Here is a 19,231-nt window from a genome sequence, read left to right as displayed (position 1 = left end):
AATCGACACAGTACTGCCGCTCCTCTTCAGACGATTACTTGCTACATGTAGGGCATGTTGAGTACAGACTGGGATAAAAGCATCAAACTGATGAGTCGGAACGTGAATGGAAGATGTGTGGTGTTGCGACACATTAGACGACATGCTCCAGACGCTGTCTTGCTCAAAGAAATGCACCTGGTGGGTAAAACCTGCGAGGCTTTGAATAGATGGGGGTACAAGCTGGTGGCCCATTCCGGTTTTACCACGGGGTCAAGCGGAGTTGGCATACTGCTGAGAAATTCCTTTCCCCTTACTGTGCATTCCACATGGTCAGATTACTTGGGTAGATATATAGGGCTCACGGGACAGTGGGAGGGAAACAAATTAACGCTCATGTCTGTGTGTGTGCCTCCCGGCCTTCAAAGCTGCACCTTTACAGACCTGGGCTCCATTCTGTTCTCAATTCCAGATGTTCTACTAGTAGTGGGACGAGACCTTAACTCAGTGGTTTCAGGCACACTAGACCGACACCCGCCCCGCGAACTTGGCCCGTCGAACCGTTGGATACCAGACTTCCTAGAGACCTTAGGTTTAACCGACGCCTGGAGGGCTTATCACCCAGACAGTCTCCAACACACCTTCCACTCAGGGGCCCATCATAGCTTGTCTCGAATAGATTATCTGCTCGTTCCCGCACCTCACATCACACATGTCCAGGAGATACGACATATGGCACGTGGCATTTCTGATCACTCCCTGATATGGGCCCAGCTGATTATTGGTCAACACAGAGTGGGTAGAGTGGCACAATCCACCCCTGGAATCCCCGCAACCCAGAGGTCCGGAAGTCACTGTTTACGGCAATAGACCTCTACTTCCAGGAAAATAAAGGCTTGGTGCAGTCCCCCCAGGTAATGTGGGAAGCATTCAAAGCAATAATAAGGGGGCACACACTCTCCCAGATAGCCGGGGTCTGAAAAGAGAAACAAAAGGTGGTGGTCAAGGCAGACAATGAAATCCTCAGGCTGGAGAAGAGATGGGGGAGGAGCTAACTCAAGAGAAACTCCATGTCCTGCAACTTAAAAGAGACGACTATAAGGCAATTGTGACTGATAGAACCAGAGCACTGGGAAGGGAGAAACAGGGCAGGATATACGACCTTGGAGACAAGCGGGAAAACTGATTGCATGGCTTGATAAGAAAGAACTTGCGAGTAGGCTAGTGCCAGAGCTGGTAGACAAAAAGGGGCAGTCGGTCACCGAGCCCCAAGAAGTTGCGAACACATTCACGGCCCATTATAGTGAGACGTACAGCTCAACTACAGCATACACTGAAAACGATTGACTAATGCTACTCAGAGACATAACCCTTGACGACCTAAAAATGCTAGAAGACTACTTCACCAATTACGAAATAGCCCTAGCAATTAGAAGTCTCCGATCAGGAATGGCCCTGGGCCCTAACGGTCTACCGATTGAGCTGTATAAACTTAAACCAGACAAACTTGCCCCATATCTGCGGGCTATGTACGAGGAGAGTAAGACGCTGGGGATACTTCCACGTGACCAGAGGATTACGAGACTGGTTACTATACATAAAGAGGGAAGGCCAAAGACGGACTGTGCCTCTTACAGGCCAATCTCCTTATTAAACGCGGAACCTAAGATATTAGCCAAACTCCTAGCCAATCGACTTGTCAAAGTAATCAGCGAATTGGTGCACCCTGACCAGTCGGGCTTCATGCCCCAGCGTAACACCGCATTACATCTGCGCAGAGTGCATGGAGTGATGGGAAGGGTGGCCACAATCCAGGAAGCGGCGATAATAGTTTCACTAGACGCCACAATGGCATTCAACACTGTCGAATGGCCGTACCTTTTTGCAGTCCTCGCGAAAATGGGATTTGGGCCTAAATTCAACCAATGGGTCAGACTCCTTTACTCTGAACCCCTAGCTCAAGTTGTAGTCAATAGCAAAAAGTCCGAAATATTTAGGTTGGGTCGGAAAACTCTCCAGGGTTGCCCACTATCCCCCTCCTGTTTGCTCTGGTGTTGGAACCATTGGCGTTATGGATTCGCAAGGATCTGGTGATATGTGGACTGCGCTGGTCAGAAACTTGGGAAGACCGCATCTCAATGTATGCAGATGACATCCTACTGTTCCAGGCCTCCCCGAAAGCATTACTTGGGAGGGTATTAGACATCGTCGCCATCTTTGGCAGGTACTCTGGCTATTCGATTAACTGGAGTAAGTCTATACTGTATGTCCTTAATGGACCCCCACCTGCCCTCCCAAGGGGCTGCCCAGTACATACCATCGCAGTGGGCTTTAAGTATCTTGGAATTTTCGTCACAGAAGACCCTAAGCGCCGGTACAACCAGAACCTGCTCCCTCCCCTGCAAAGACTGAAGCGGGACACTGTAAGCTGTAAGTCACTCCCGCTCTTGTTGCTGGGCAGGGCGACGCTCTTTAAAATGATGTCCCTGCCCCACTTTTTGTATGCACTGCAAAATTTCAACGACTTGGTTCCTGCGAGCTACTTTAGGGAGATTGAGAGTCTGCAGAGACGCTTGTTGTGGAATGGGAAACCCCGAATAGGGCTAGCTAAACTCAACCTCAGCTGGTATGACGGAGGAATTGCCCTCCCAGACCTCAAAAAATATTACTGGGCAGCACACCTTGCTGCCATCAACCACGGTACTTACCGATACGCAGATGATCCAGGCTATGCCATGGACAGGTGGCTGCTGCCAAGAGGGAATTACAACAGGGCGCTATACTCTAAACCCCGACGACTCTCCCTGACAGGGCCGACTAAACATTTGGTTCAAATCTGGCATGCCACAACCAGAAGCGTGGGATAGGAGCAAAAACTCACCCTAGCGACCCCCTTATGGGACACTGAAACCCTAGGTAACTTATGGAATTCAAAGGGATTTGATAAATGGGACCTAATCGATATCTCTAAAATAGGTGACCTCTTTACAGCAAGAATACGAATTGGCCGACTCAGGACATTTCCGATACAGACAGGTGCGCCATGTCCTGCAGTCACAATTGTCGAAGGGTGTCATCCCTACGCAATCCTCGCCCCTCGAGGACCGACTGCTGGATGGCTACCTACCAACGAAGGCCATCTCGCTGTCATATAAAAAGCTGATCAATAATTCTATTGACCCTCTCCAGTGCACAAGAGAAAAATGGGAAAGAGACGGTGTAGTTCTGGATGACGAGGACTGGCAAGAGGCAGTGGCATCTCCCCGAGAGGTAGCCATTTCAGCTAGGCTACGGCTCGTCCAACTTAAAATTCTGCATAGAGTGTACATAACGGGGCCGAGTCTAGTGCGTATGGGAAGGGCTGAGAAAGGGGATTGCAGGAGACAGTGTGGCCAGGAAGGGACCTTCATGCATATCCTGTGGGAATGTGAGCAGATTCAGCAGTACTGGCGCAAAATACACGAGGTCAGTGAAGTACTCACAATTACCATTCGCCCGGAAGCGAAGAGGTGGCTCCTGAATGTATGGGAACCCACAGACCTCAACAGCAAGCGCACACTCTGGGTAACACTGGGATTAATGATTGCGAAGAGGAACATTGCACAACTATGGGGAGCTGCGCATCCACCCAAGTTAGAGGCCTGGAAGACAGACATGGACTGGTAAATGTTTAGGGAAAAGACAGTGTACGTGGCACGGGGATGCCCCCGAAAATTGTCCTCCATCTGGAATGATTGGAATGTTTACCGAGGAATTGTTAACCCCCCCCCCCCCCCCCCCCCCCGAGCGTTCCCACACAAGATGACCCTCCGTTGCCGTAAATGATGTACTAACTCATGAGTAATGCTTCAGGAATTGATTGCATTCTAGCTTCAATGTACCTTTTAAATTCGTACTCCATGCTGTACTGTGTAATGCCGATTCTTTGTGTTCAATATAAAGAAATTTAAAAAGAATGTTCTATTGTCCATTACAATGAGCTATGTTTTAGAGCAGTTAGCTGCCAGTGCAAAAATAGGCCGCACACTTCATTTCTTCAAAGAAAGGTTAATGTGGTTCACCCACAGCAGCACTCCAAATGATATTTTGCAAGCACTATCATGGCACAGAGGAGTGCATTTACAATCCAGGCCCTCCAGTCACAGGTAAAGATTACAAAATGTCATTTTATTTCTCCATAAATTCAGTACAAGGTGCTATGAAGTACACAGTGCAAGGTGCACGTTAAAAGACTGTGGCCATTCCATTTCACCTCTGGTCCCACCCCACAAGTTTACGTTTGCGGCTACAATGAGAGGAACTACAACAGAGGACAGAGAGAAGGAACGGGGATTTGCCCCCCAAATGTTTCATAAAAGCAGCTTATGTCATTGTAGAGACAGCCAAATGATGAAGAAATGAACCAGAAGTGAACAACGGGCCACCCTACAATTTTTTTTAGGTGCTAGCTCTTGGAGTCAAAAAGAGACTTAACACCTAAAATCAACAGCCAAATGTCTACTCGTTCAACAGCACGCACATGAACGAGCACACACATTTTATTAAGAAGTTAACAATAATGGCAGTATTTATGGTTCAGTGAGACAAAAATAACTATATTGTTTTAGTGAAAAATGTTGGTGCTCTTTAAGACAAAATTCGACAGACTGCAACTGTCTAGCTCAGGTTTTTCAGTGCAGATTTCAGGCGTATTAATCCTGAGAGGGTAAAATAGAGAAATCTAAAAGTATTTTTTCATTTTCACAACAAAGTTGCCTTCAAAAAAGGCAATATTGGACGTTGCGTGATTTGCTAAAGAAATGGGGAGCTGCACAAACCATGGATTGGCACTGGCCTACACATCCCAGAATCTATGGAGGGGACCATCTTGGGTTTGGGGAGCTTACCTGAGATCAGCAAACATCAAAAATAGAATAGAAAACACTCAATGTCTATATGGGTAATGAGCGTAAAGAAGTCTTCTCTGTGCATATCTGAAGGTTGTACTACATAAGACTTAAGGCCATATGCAGTAGGTTCAGAGGGACCACAGAATGAGAGCAGGGAGCCCCGTGCGCAGATAACATTGCATGTGCTAAAACGCCTGTGCAGCATGTTCCCGAGACACAGATGTTGAGAGGAGGGTGTGAGTGGAGGCCACACTGAGTACACAGATTCCGCTATGCATGGCTGAAGGCTGCATGCTAAAATACAAAATGGAAGATGTATTTTTAAATAATATTAGTGGCCTTCAAAGCAGCCTTATTTAGTTGAGTATTTATTGTTGTTTTGATTATATCTTGTCTTTTATACAAAACTACCACAAACACTAACTATTTTAGAACTAAAACTTGAGGAGATCCAAAAATTCTTGAAGACAAGACAGGAAAAAAATAAGAATGCACAGTATTTCCTCCAGTAGTGAGCAACAAATTGGACAATGGTAGATGTATTTGTCTCTGAGATATTTGCGTCACACAAAGGAGTTTGGTCATTGAAGAATTCAACTTTTGTGCATCCACTTTTGTGCATTTTGACTAATTATTTTCACACAAAGGATCTGGTTTTCTGTATGTGTGGAATGTGTAGAAGTACGAGTCAGAACGAGTGGAGGTCTCTGGAAGATTTACAAAAGCAGATGAAATTGTCGAAGTATGCTGGGCCAGTGTTATTTAGTGCCTTGAAAGTGTGGGTGAGGAGTTTGAATTTTGCTCATTTGTGTATAGGGAGCCAGTAGGGCACCTTCAGATGTGGTGTGATGTGAGTGGGGTGTGGGAGGTTGAGAGTGATTCTTGCTGACGAGTTCTGAAAAGTCTGCAGCCTGCTGGTGAGGTTTTTGATGATGCCAGCATAGAGACTGTTGCCGTGGTTCAGCTTGGTTGTGCCGAGGGGGCGTGTGATGGTTTTCAGGGTGCTGATTGGGAGCAATTTGAAATCCTTCCTATGCATCTTTAGGGTATGGAAGCATGAGGCGGTGAGTTATGCAGTCATGTTGAGTTTGCGGTTGATGACTATCCTGAGATTTTTGGCATGGGTGGTCCAAGCTCTGTTGGCCACCAGGTGGAGTTCCACAGTTAAGTGTTCTTACTGGCAATCACAATTTTGGTGTTACCAGTGTTGAGCTTCAGATAGTTGGTCTTCCTCCAGTGGGAAATTTCAGTCATGCAGGCATTGAACTTGATCCAGGTACTGGGCGTCTTTTCAGTGAGGGAGAGATTAAGTTGTGCGTCGTCGGCGTAGGAGAGTTTGTTGATGTCATGGGAGCGGATGATACTGGCTAGTGGGATCATGTATGCATTGGGCTCAGGGACAGACCTTGCAAACTCCACAGATGAGGTTGGGAGTGTCCAAGATGCCAGGCTGACTAACTGGGTCCTTCCAATCAGGAAGGAGCAGATTCATCGGAGTGCGTGTCCTTGGATTCCAATGCTGTTTAAGCTGTGTAAGAGGATAGGATGGTAGATGGTGCCAAGCGCTGCAGAGAGTTCCAAGAGGATGATAGCTGCTGTGTCTCCACTGTCCAGCGTCATGCAGATGCCATCCATGGTGGCGATGAGGGCAGTTTCCGTGCTGTGGTGGGTCTGAAATCCAGACTGAATGGTGTTGAGGAGTTGGTGGTTGTTGAAGAATTTGGTGAGGCACCTGTTGATGATTTTCTCTAAGACCGTGCCCAAGAATGGTAGGAGGGAGATCGGTCTGTAGTTCGAGAGTATTAGAGGATACGCAGAGGGTTTCATCTTCAATGGGATGGCAGTTTGTATTTCCAAGTATCTGTAAAGGCCACGGAAGAGGTGGAGGTATTCAGGATGGATGTGAGCATGACACTGATTGGTTGCAATCCTCTGGAGTAGGCATGGTGGTGATAGGGGTCTGATAAGGCCACTGAGTGGATGGAGTTCATGTTGGCAGCAGTTTCTTCTGGGGTGACGACAGGCCATGTGGTTAGCACTGGTTATTTAAATAAGATCGGGAGACGTTTGGTAAAGGTTTGCTGGGTCCGGTTATGGGTTTAAGTTACTGTAAAGTGCGGTGATTTTGTTGATGAAGGATTAAGATTGTTGCTGAGGCCCTGTGAGGTGGTGATCGATTTGGAGGCAGCCGCTCATGAAGTGAAATCGCTCGGGATGCAGAAGATTTATTTGCTTCTGGAGGTGCTGGTATCGATGTGGTCTGCTAGAGTAGCATGTTTGGTGGTTCAGACCATTTGGTGATAGCAGCCCAGGGAGTATTTGAACATGCTCCTGTCTTTATTGTTCTGACTCATTCTCCATTTGCGCTCCAGTTGTTTGCAGTAATGTTTATCAGTCTAAGTTCCTCTGTGTATCAACTGGCCTGGGGTCCAGATTTAGTTTCATTGTGCTTGAGGGGGGCCAAGAGTCAGAGAAGAATTGTAGAAATTCTTGATGGCTTTGGGGAGACTGTTGCTGAGTTTGGGTTAGTGCATTTTAAGATCGAAGTTCCAGTCCTGGTCAGTGATTATGTTCCAGTTTTGGGAGGCAGGTCTGGCGGTGGTGCATGTGCATGGGGCCAGGACAAGGATGCTGAACTTAATGAGGGCGTGGTCTGTACAGGACACCAGTGTGGGTTTGTCGACTCGGAGGTTGTCGAAGGTAACGAAAATAGGGTCCAGGATGTGTCGGCCAATGTGGTTAGGTCCCTTTACTCATTGAGGGAGGCCCAAGCTTCCAAGGTCTTTGATGAGTTTTTTAGTTGGGGTCGGCGTGATTTTCCAGATGGAAGTTCAGGGGGGTAGTATGTAATTGCTAACATTGAGGGTGAAATTGGCTGTGATGTGGAGCTTGAACGAAAAATGTTCCAAGTTTGAGGATGACGTGTCCTGAAGGTGGTGCAGCTGATGGCTTTCTTGAGGATGATGGTGATTTCACCTCCGGGCTTGTGAAGTCTGTCATACAGGATGATCTTGTAGCCAGGGGGATGGCTGTGCCTATGTCCGGTGCAGAGGTCAGCCAGGTTTCTGTGAGGAAAAGTGGGTCTGAGGTATTGTTGTGCGCCGAGTCCAAGATCTCTGTGACGTGTTTGGTGAGTGATTGGGTGTTGAGGAGCATGCATCTGAGTGCGGAATGTTGTGTGGGTGGTTGCAGGACTGTGTGAGAGAGTGGGGTGTTGGGTGTTGTTGGTGAGGTGAGTGTTGGGTGTAGGTAAGTGCATGAAATCTTGCAAGAAGACCAGGAGAACTCTCCCTCTGTGTTGTATGGTGCGGCAAGTTTCAGAGAGAAGAAAATTCAAAAGCAACACAAGCTGGACTGCTGAAGGGTGAATTTTACCCTTGTAGGTCATTTCCATATCAGAATCTGAGGAGCTTAACAATTCGAATAATCTTCAAAGAAAACTTTTTTGAGGCTGCTATTACAAAAGGGAATGGAACTGGTGATTTTGGATTTCAATCTGCAGAAACATAAATTGGGGAGGCATAAAAGTTAGGGTGAGCACCCCTTACACAAGGGAGGATGTATGGTGGGTGTTGGGCTTGGCCCTTTTTGCAGGGTCATCCCTGAACTTTTTGCCTTCCTCCTATATTTTTTCTGACCTGGTGTTGGCTGTTTTATAACTCTGGGCACTTTACCACTGCTGACCAGTGCTAAAATATATATGCTCTCTATTGTAAATTGGTGTGTGGATTAGTGATTCCATGATTGGTTGGTTTGGTTTACCTGTCAGACCCTAGTACAGTGCACCAGGAGTGCCCAGGGCTGGTAATCCAAATGCTACTGGTGGGCTTGCAGCACTGATTGTGACACCCACAGAAGCAGCCTGTTAAAGTGTACCTCAGGTCGGCCATTGCAGAGCCTGTGGGCAGTCTGGTACTGCCATGCTGACTGGGCAAGTGCACCCACTTGCTAGTCCCTAAACCTTCCCTTTTCTGCATATTAGTTACCCCTATGATAGGCCCATGGGCAGGGTGCATTGTAGGTAAAAGGTAGGACAAGCCCTGATGTGTATGGCATGTCCTAATAGTGAATTACAGCCATTTTCGTTTTCACTATTGCAAGGCTACCTGTTCTCCATAGGCCAGAATGGGCAGTTTTATTATTACATCTTATAATCCTAACTGACTCAGGGAACATGGTAGAAATTAGGATGTAGTATGCCTGAACTCAGAATGATAAAATACATCTTTTAGTGAAGTTGGTTTTAACATTCTGTGTTTGAAAATACCACTTTTAAAAAGAAGGTATTTTCTTGTCTAACCATCCAAACCTGCCTCTGCTACGTGTGCATTCCTTGTCTGGAGTTTGAGTGACAGGGGCTGGGGGATTCCAGGAGACAGGGTGAGTCAGCACAGGGCTGAATAGAGAGAGCTGCATCTAGATGTGTGGGAGGAGTTGCACCTGGGACCTGAATAGGGTTGTGCCTTCCCTCCACAATGCTGGCTCCACCTCCTGTGGTGCGTCTGATGTCTCTGCCCTGCACTCTGAAAGGAAAGAAGGAGTCTTGTCAACAAAGTGCTCCAGGACTGACCAGAACTGGTTTGAACGAGGCAAAAGCCTCTCTGCCTTCAGAGAACAAAGAGAAAATGGGTATAAATATTGGGACTTAAGATCACTTTTGGACAACAAGAAGAAACCTTTGCTGAGGAGAGGAACCAGAAGAAACTGAGGAGAGACTATCCCTTAACTAAAGTGCTGCTTGGGGGATTGGCCTGCAGGGGTTGCCTGACTGCCAAAGAAAGGAGAAAGGAACTTTGGGTGCTTTATTTCAACTTGTAAAAGATCTCCAAGGGCTTGAGAGAAGAGCTTGCCTCTTGCTGAAGTCTCAGGGACAACAGACTTCAATCCCCAGCTCCTCAAGAGTTCTTTGGAAGTGACTGGAGTTGTTTGGACCTTATGAGGGACTGTGTGTCGCAAGGAGCTGGAAGCGTCTTGCAACGAAGAAGAAGCGTGTCGCCGTCGCAACCGTCACATCGAGGATGTTGTCGCTGTAGTGGTTGCATTGCACCGCATCACGAGAAGCGTCTCGCAACAAAAAAGAAGCGTGTCGCCGTCGCATCACGGAACAAGGGTGTCGCCGCTGTAGCGGTCGCATTGCACCGCAGAAGCGCCTCGCATTCACAGAGAAGCGTGCCGCCGTCGGAGCCGCTGTCGTCGCATCACTGAACAAGGGTGTCGCAGCTGCAGCAATCGCAACGAGCGGAAGCGTCTCGCATCAACGGAGAAGAGTGTCGTCGCCAAAGCCGCTGTCGTCACATCACGGAACAAGGGTGTCGCCGCTGCAGCTGACGCATCGAATCGAGACTTCTCGCAACATCGGAGAAGCGTGCCGCATCAAGAAGAAGACGACATCTTTATTTCTTTGCACCAAAACTTCATCGCATCACGGCATTGCTCACCGCATCGCCCTGAAAGCGCAGTAAGTAATCAACGCATCACCATCGTTGCAACACTTTCGTTGCCCTGCGTGTTGCATCCAAAGGTACATTGACTCAAAGAGTTGCATTTTAAGATCTAAAAAGAACTAATCCAATTCTACCATTTTAAGTGCAGTATTGTGGATTTTTGTCGTTTGTGGTCTTGTGTTAAATATATATAAAGAATACTTATTTTTAATATACAACTGAGTGGTATCCATCTGTAGTGTTGTCACTGGATTACTGTATGTGTTCACAAATGCTTTACACACTCAGTAGCGGCTCGTGGAGGGAGTTTGGTGGGGCAGTGAGGCGGGGCGGGGAGGGGCAGGGTGGGGAAATGTAAACACCAGAATATGGATGAACGGAGGTAAAGTACACATTTAAATTAATAAAACTAATTTCGTTGAAGGCGCTGCATCGCAAAATGCGATGCAGCGTGCGCAAAGGAATTTGTTTTATTAATTTAAATGTGTACTTACCTCCGTTCATCCATATTCCAGTGTTTACATTTCCCCGCCCCGCCTCACCAAACTCCCTCCACGAGCCGCTAGTGTACACACTGCCTCTGAGATAAGCATGTCTGATTGTGCCAAGCTACCAAGGGGGTGAGCAGGGGTTATTTTAGGAGTGTACCCCCTTACCCTGACTAGAGGCAAGGGACCCTATTTGTCACAAGTGCCTACCTGTGCCAACTAGAGACTCCCAAATCTAACAGTGGGGATTAGATAACTATATAACAGATGCTATTCTCCTAATGAAACAAAAATATTTTCACGCTGCAGAATTTGCGATCCCAATGGAGTGCTTATCCTATTGGTCGGTGCTCACCACGTCGATTACAGAAGCTATGTAGAGGGTTATTCTGGAGTCCAAGCACATTGTGGTGAAGTGCTTACACTTAATAACCCCTAAGTAATTGTGGCAAAAGCCAGTGGCCAGAGTGTTGACGTTATAAAGTCTAGACAAAAAGAGCACAACGTCAGCATCTCTTCCACCAGAATCCAATGAGGTCATCTTTAGGCTTTACCTAGAAGCCTTGGGGATCAGAGCTAGGTTTTTGGCCACGGTCCATGCTTTGACCACCAGCCATCATAGTAGCTATACCAATCTAACTGATGCTGTCAAGGGGGGGTTAAATATGTAAGGTGACCAATCATGTCATTTGTGATATCATTCTAGAACAAAAGGTATGGTGCCTGTTACTGCCATCTGTCTTAGCATCCACCTCTCAAAGAAAGTTTGAAAGCACAGGTCCAAACAAGGTCATCATGTTAATCTGCCCTTCTGTTTTGAGAGAAATGGGCCACATGGAATTCAGATGACTGGACTCTTTGAAAGGACTTTTCTTGGGCCACGCTACCAACAGCAAGCTCAAGAAAAAAAGGCTTTACTTTTAGGCACTAGGTTGCTTTGACTGTGTGGAAGCTCGACCACTATTTATATCAAGACTGCTGCCTCTCTCCCCTATAGTTAAATTTGCAGATTTATATGGGGAGCCACTCCAGTGTTAATAAGACTTTGTTAACAGAAAGCAGTACTTTTGTGAAGATATTGGACATTACACTGTACAAAGTGGTAGACATGGCCAATTGGCACAGGATCACATGGTACGTGCCACAAAAAAAGGAAACCAAATTGAAATTTTACGTAAAAGCACCTCTGCAACTTTCTCTGGGGATGAAAGATTCTTGTTCTTCTTGAATTCTTCATTTATCTTTTGTCTTGCAGCTGGAAGAAAAAACAACCATGATGAATATTTTCTTAACATGTACTTCGGGACATAACATGATCAAGAAAATAATTTACTTCCACATACTAGACTATCCACTTATGACATAAAGATGCTGTTGTGGTACTCTGTACAATGAAAATACACACATTTTTCTTATACTGTAGAGCTTTCAGAGGTGTTAATTCTACCACTCAAAACCATGATCTTAAGTAAGTATATGTACTCAGCCAGGGCCTCTTGGAAGAATAAAATTTCACTACACATTGATGCTGTAATTTCAGAAGATTGTTTAATGGCAGTACCTGTAGCACGATTAGTTAAATCAATGCTATAACAGAATTGAATTACAACAAGCATTGGCAAAGCCAATAGATCATGCCTATGTGAGTTATTGGCTCTACCAATGTCTTTTAATTATGTTGTAGAGCAGCATGGTTGCTGTTCAGCATGGCTAAAACATAGTCGCATGCCATAGAGTGGAGTGGCATAAAGTAGCATAGAGTGGTGCAGAGTAGAGTGGCATACACTGGAGTGGGGTAGAGTGGCGTAGAGCGGAATGGAGTGGCGAACAGTAGAGTGGTGTACAGTGATGAGATGTAGATTAGAGTGGTGTTGAGTTCTGTGGTGTGGCACTGTGTGGAGTGGAGCAGAGTAGAGAGGCATACACTGGACTGGCGTGAAGTAGCATAGCTTAGATTGGTGTGGAGTGGAGTAGTCCAGAATGGCGTGGAGTAGAGTAGCACAGAGTGGGATGGAGTTGAGTTCTGTAGAGCGGAGAGGTGTAGTGTGAAGTAGAGTTGCGTGGCGTAGAACTGAGTAGAGTGGTATAGAGAAGAGTGGCATTGTGTAGAGTAGATTAGAGTGGCGTTGAGTATCAAAACATAGAGTGGCATAGGGCAGAGTGGCATACAGTGGGGTGGGATAGGCTGGCGTGGAGTAGAGTAGCATAGCACGCCGTAGAGTAGAATAGAGTGGCATAAAGTGGAGTGGTGTAGACTGGAATGGCGTGGCTTAGAGTAGAGTGGCCTAGAGTGCACCGGAGTAGAGTGGTGTGGAGTAGAGTGGAGTGACAGAATAGAGTAGCACAGAGTAGAGTGGAATAGAGAGGGGTGGCGTAGAGTAGTGTGGAGTAGAGTAGAGTGGAGAGGCACAGAGTAGAGTGGAGTGGCGAAGAGTAGTGTGGTGTGAAGTGGTGTAGAGAGGCATAAAGTGAAGTAGCTTAGAGTGGCATAGTATAGTACAGTTGTTGGTGTAAGTAACTAAAGCATCAACAGAGATGGCGGATAAGGTGAAAGCAACATAGAGCTGAAGCTGTATAAATAAGAAGCTGTATGCCTGTGTTAAAAGCAGGAAAGTACATTGCAAATCCAGTAATACCGAAATGCTTAGAAAATACAAAAAAATAGTGTGCTGCAAAGAGACGAGGAAGAACACATGTACTTGGTCCACGCTCCAAGGAGGGGCTACCAAAACATGAAAGGAAGGGAAGCCTGCGAGAGTTAAGTAATCAAATCAAAAGACTGCAAATGAGAGTGACAACTAATGGTATGCTGTGGGCTGGTTGTAAGCCCACTGAATTGTAAACAAAACATATTGCAGCACAGCACATATTCTGTGTAGGTGAGACCGAAAAACAGCACAGTAGGCAAGATAACAAAGGCCCTGTATTTCTTTTGGCCTTTGGTGTAAGGATTGATTACAGCTGGGGACAAACCTGTTAGATTACATATTGAAACAATCTATTCTAGTTTAAATGTGCATCTGTAGTACACTTTTATGTAGTCTTACTTACCTTTATGAACTGACTGTAAAACATCTAATATAGAATAAATTTCAGGAAATATTCATATGCAATTAGTACAAATAGAAAAGACTGTGCCCACTTTGAGAATTATACTAATAGGGAAGTTAATGTTTAGGTGCTGAGTAATGGCCAAGGGATCTCAAGTAAAACACATTAGGCCCTATTCATAAAGGGTTTTTTATTAGGATGTAAAGTGTGCCTGTACTGCTGCAACACTGTCACATAATTCACTTTAAACTTCTCTCTCTTTATTTTTCCTTTCTCGGACTTCAAACGCCAATCCCCATGTTAAAAGCATAAGTAGCAATTTCTCAGAAGACATAGTCTGACATTTGACCTCTATCTTTGAAGCACCAGCAAATGTAACAGGATAAACACAGAATGTAAAGGCATCTTTATTGATTGCCTGGACTTTCCAGACCCACCAGAAATCGACTTGCGACCCACAGTTTGGGAAACACTACACTAAAATGTATGTGCCAAAAAGAAAATAATACCTCACCTGGGATAAAAACAACTTATTGTACGATAGATTTATTGTAAAGGCCCATTAAGACTACAGCAGCAGGTTTCATTCCATATGCATTTGTAAAGCTCTAAAAATCCTGGCAGGAATCCAAGGGCTCAGAAGAAAAGAACTGGGATGGAAAGAATGGAACAGTGTGAACTGCTAAAAAGAGAAAGCTTTTCGTTCATAAATTAATAATCCTTTTGATTCTCAGTCCCTAAAATATGATCCAGGAGACTGGTTCAGGGCTTCTTGTTCGTCCATTTGGAACCCATTGTCATGGTTGCCGGAAACAAACGCAAGACGCTGACATCGAATCCACCATGGTGACTAGCTATCGCGCATGCGCGATAGCGTCAGGCCAGTAGAAAAGCCTAACGTCCGGTAGTCTCGAGGCTTCGCATTCTAGTGTTGCCCCGCAGGCTGTTCTTCCGACTTCCTGTTTCCTGGTTTGTGGATTACGACTCCCAGAGTCTTTTGGGCGTTCTTCTCCGCTTAACCATCGTGGTTGAGGCGGATTTTGCGTGCCTTAGCTGACAAGGCTTAAGTCCAGCTAACTTGTTTCAGAGCTCTGTTTGTTTTCGGGTTTCTCCGCTTTTGTTTACTGTGTAGTCCTACACGCCCGGTATTGCTTGAATACCTTTCTTCCTTTTTTTTTTGATTCGAGGCTCGTGGGTTGTGGTGCGCTCCGCTCGCTTTACCGGATATTGTCCCGTGGGCCGGCCGGGTGTCTCTACCCTGCCTCCAACCTCCCCTGAACTCCTATGAACTAACTCAATGCTCTGCCCGTCTTGCTGGAGTCTAAGGAGCCGGACGAGCTTATCCACGTTTTTTCCCTAAAATACTCCTGGACCTCGCTACAATTCTCTCTCTGTCACGTCCTGGGACAAGTGGAAGAACTCTTCCAGAAGATTTCAGGGGACCCGGAGACAGTGATGGACGACGGACTCTCCCTTGTATGATAAGTCGGTAATTGGGTATTGGGCTCTAGGGGTATCTAAGTGATAATCTCAGCTTGGTTATTGTCTATCTTTATATTTTAGGAACAGTACATTAAAACACAGAAAAGAAGGGACTCTGTAAGGCTTACGCTTTCCTCACACCAGCCGCCTCTATGTCTATCCTGTCCACTTCTGCAGCATCTCCTTAGCAGTCATCGTGTTCTGAGAAGTTAGGTACATATTAGGAGAGAATCTTCACATTGTTTATAGGCTACGTTTTTCTCACATGCCCTGGGTTAATCCTACTGTCCTTTTGTACTTTTTCCAGATTCACAGTTCCACTGACATAAAGAGGGGGTGAAGACGGCAGCTCCAGAGATTGTTTCCCCTTTATCCTTGTTTTGTTTCCCCTCTTTCCCCCATTACCTGTGTTCTCTAGGGTTCGATAGAGGCACTAGGTGGTGGTGGAAGGTTGGGACCTCACTACATCTTCAGTTGGTACTCCCTGGCGTCCCTGCAGAATCAGTTCCGGGTAAGATCCTTACACCCATATTTCCAATTTAGTTTTTGCGATATTGTAAGGCCGTTTAAAAGAATATCCTTTGGACAAGCAGCAACAATTTAGAAATTGCTCAGGCCATCACTAAACTAGTTGAACAAAGACTAAGCATGGAGTGCCTGTGGTAATGTGAGCTCCTTGTTCTAGATTATCTTTAACCTGTGTAGTAGAACGTGTGTCAAACTAGCAAGGCATGAATGGCAGTAGTCCACCATGAGCCCTATAATGACATTTGACATATCCAGGAAGATTTCATCAGCAAGAAAGGGGTTTCCTTGCCTAATGTTAGATAATGTGGGACAGAGCGGACATCAGATTCTTTATGTGCGATCACTGAAAAAGTGAAATCACGATGCCCAATCCCTTTAATTTCGAGTCAATCAAGGATACATTATTTTAAATGGAATTAAAGGATAGCATTCCTGGGGTCAGTATCAATTTGTATGGTGAGGTGCACAACAAAAGCTAAGGCTTGGATGTCTAGTGATACCTAGCGAGTTCAACTCACAGTCCAAGATAGCAATCTCATAAATTGGTAGATTTTTATGGGAGTTAGTAAACCAGAGCAGAGATAGAAATCTCATCCAAGACTCCAGTGATATTATGTCCATGTACAAGTATGGGCGATCTTATTTAAGCATTACCTCGATAGCTTTACCAACCTCTGCCTGTACCAACATTCCTCAATTGCATGTACGCTTTGGTTGGAGATGTGTTAGACCTTCCTTCACACTTGTAAATATGTGTTTTTGAGATACACATGAAGATCTATATACTTTCTTAGGCAAGAATAAACTAAGAGAAGGAGAGGCTCACATGGGGGCACTAGCTTAGATCCAAGTTAAATTTGCGCTAAGTCACATCCTCAAGCCATAATCACAACAGCTGGGGGGGGGGGGGGTTCACTGCAACGTATTAGGAACAGTAGAAAAGATGCGTCAGAACCATAACCCTCTACAGAGAGAGATGGAGATGAAGGATTCCGAATTTTTATTTCACAATCTTACAATTAAACAGTACTAGCACTTGTGTGATCTAAGACACAGCAGAAAAGATTTGCGAATCATGGACTTTGACGACAGCTACATGACCAGGTGAGACCAGAGAATCTGATACCAGAAAAATGTGTAGTGATAAATTAAATTGGCCCAATTTCTAAAACCCTGGTTATCCAGAACACCCTAAAAGGGTTATAAGATTTAGCCCGAGGTATACCTTAGTATTTTGATGAGAAGACGAAGACAACACAGGTAATAATATATGGAACTAAGGCATTTGAAAGTGGACAAAAGATCAACCATTTTGGCTATAAAGTCTAAATGTAAGTTTCACAGCCAAGTGTAAGATCCAACAAGACTTCTACCCCTGTGAAATCAAGCTCTTCGAAAAAAGATAATACTTCTACTAAAATATGTCGGAACACTTTTGATGAAATTCACTGATGGGTGTTAAATTGAATAGGAAACCTACTGACTGAAATTAGGCAGGACAGGAGACTGTAGCTTTTTTCAAGAGATATCCTGTGCCAAAGAGAGCAGACACATTTGAGACTGGTCTTTATTCATGTTTAAAGACTGCGAATGATTCCGGAAGTAGTGAATTAGACAGTGTCAGAGGTGAAAAAAGTAAACAAATTATGGTATGCCTTTGAGGACCAACTATAACTCCCAGACATATTATAGATGTCTTGGAAAGTCATTTTGAAAGTATTACAACTGGCAAATAAGCTTTACTCAGATTCCTATCAACAAAGATGAAAAAAGGCAAGAGAAATTCTAGTTACGTTAAGATGCTCAAGACCATTTTGCAACCGTTTTACTCAAGGGAAAAAACGTAAGCAAAGGTAATTAAGGCTCTAAGACTGGAGCAAATACTATGAGGAACTGAGTGACCTTCACTGATGATCTTAAAAATGAAGCTCTGAGACAAAGAAAAAGTCAGGATCCTGTACTGAGATGATTAAATAGATTTGTGCCGAAAAAGAAAAATCTGAGAACTTACAAGATGATTCTAAGTTAACACAAGCCCATTTAGACTTTCTACCTTTTGGAGTTAAAGGCAGAATAGAACCTTATGAACAACAAGTCTGTACATCGTCAACTACATGATGATGATGCTAATCACCAAGTTCATGTTATCTGATAGAACACATATAACTCTACAGTGAACTCTGCCCTACAGGCACCAAGAGACACATTGAAAAGTAGAATCACTGATCTCTATACAAAGTATGAAAGGAAAAAAATTGAAGACAGTAAAGACTGCAAGACGATAGGAAAAAACTGGATTAGCAAACATGGCTAAGAAGAAGAATTTGACTCAAAGTAAACAAAGATAACTTATAGGATGAAGAATTTGAAAGATAAAGATTAATCTGATATGTCAGAAATGAGCTGTGGACAATTGTTCGGTTCATATCATTCAGAACTAGAATTTCCTACAGAGTCAATAGTTAAAGCACCTATCCATATATATTCACAGAATTTTCCAGAGGTGCAGGTGCAAATGGATGTTGACAATGTTTAACCTGAATAGTTATAAATGACAGTATCACCCACCATCACATCTCCCTGCAACTACATCACCACCACTACCTTTCCTACCACCTAATCATCCAGGTAGATGTAATATTTATTACACTACTTCTTCAACTACCACTCCATCGACTCTGCAGCTAACCTGGATTACATTGACTTTTTAATGCTCAATTGCTTTCTTAATGGTAAGGCCTTTCTTATATAGATTATTTTAAATGATTACGCATTACCTATTCCTAACCAGTAAATAGTTAATTATTTTTGATTAAATTGTAATGTAATGAATATGTGCCTGCTCCCTGAGCCAGAGAATGGGATGGAAGTGACACATGGGATCTGGTGGGCATTTAGGATGTAATAAAGCAGAATGACAGAGATTCCAACAAAGGGCTAAGCAATGGCCAGGTTGCCATCCCTATATTATTTACAATAGAGGTAAGCCCTCATCTTCTGATAAATTAGTAATTAATATAGGCCACGCTCCCAGAGCTGCCGACTTTGGAACTGAGAATCAGATTGATTTACAGCATCTGCTGACTATCCTGTGATTGTGGGCAAATCACTTAATCTCCCAGGACTCACTCAGATTATTATCCTGTTTACGGTGATAAAACCAGTACATGTGCTATTAAATGCGCAGAGTACCAAAATAGCTTTTAGTGAGCCTCTATTTACAAGGAGGAAAAATATCCCTGAGCTTCAACAAGTATTTTGCTGTAAATGTGTGCTCTAAGCAAACATGTTTAAAGCTAAAGCATCCCTGCTAATCTACCTTTCTGTATATAAAAGTGAAGGATTAGCGCATTATTTCGTCCAGCAGCAT

At 44.6% G+C, this 19,231-nt stretch overlaps 1 protein-coding gene across 1 annotated transcript in view; it reads right to left on the bottom strand.

Annotated features, from left to right (window-relative positions):
- Window positions 1-19,231, bottom strand: part of LYRM7 (LYR motif containing 7) — a 127,963-nt gene that overhangs the window by 18,997 nt on the left and 89,735 nt on the right. Inside the window, exon 3 of the mRNA XM_085632717.1 lies at window positions 11,985-12,055. Within this exon, the coding sequence (XP_085488843.1) occupies window positions 11,985-12,055 (71 nt within the window). The remainder of the gene's footprint in view (window positions 1-11,984; window positions 12,056-19,231) is intronic.

The sequence above is a fragment of the Triturus cristatus genome, chromosome 2_1 (genome assembly GCF_964204655.1).
Source record: "Triturus cristatus chromosome 2_1, aTriCri1.1, whole genome shotgun sequence".
Taxonomy (NCBI): domain Eukaryota; kingdom Metazoa; phylum Chordata; class Amphibia; order Caudata; family Salamandridae; genus Triturus; species Triturus cristatus.
Note: the sequence above shows the minus strand (reverse complement) of the source record. Positions and strands in the feature narration are given on the sequence as shown.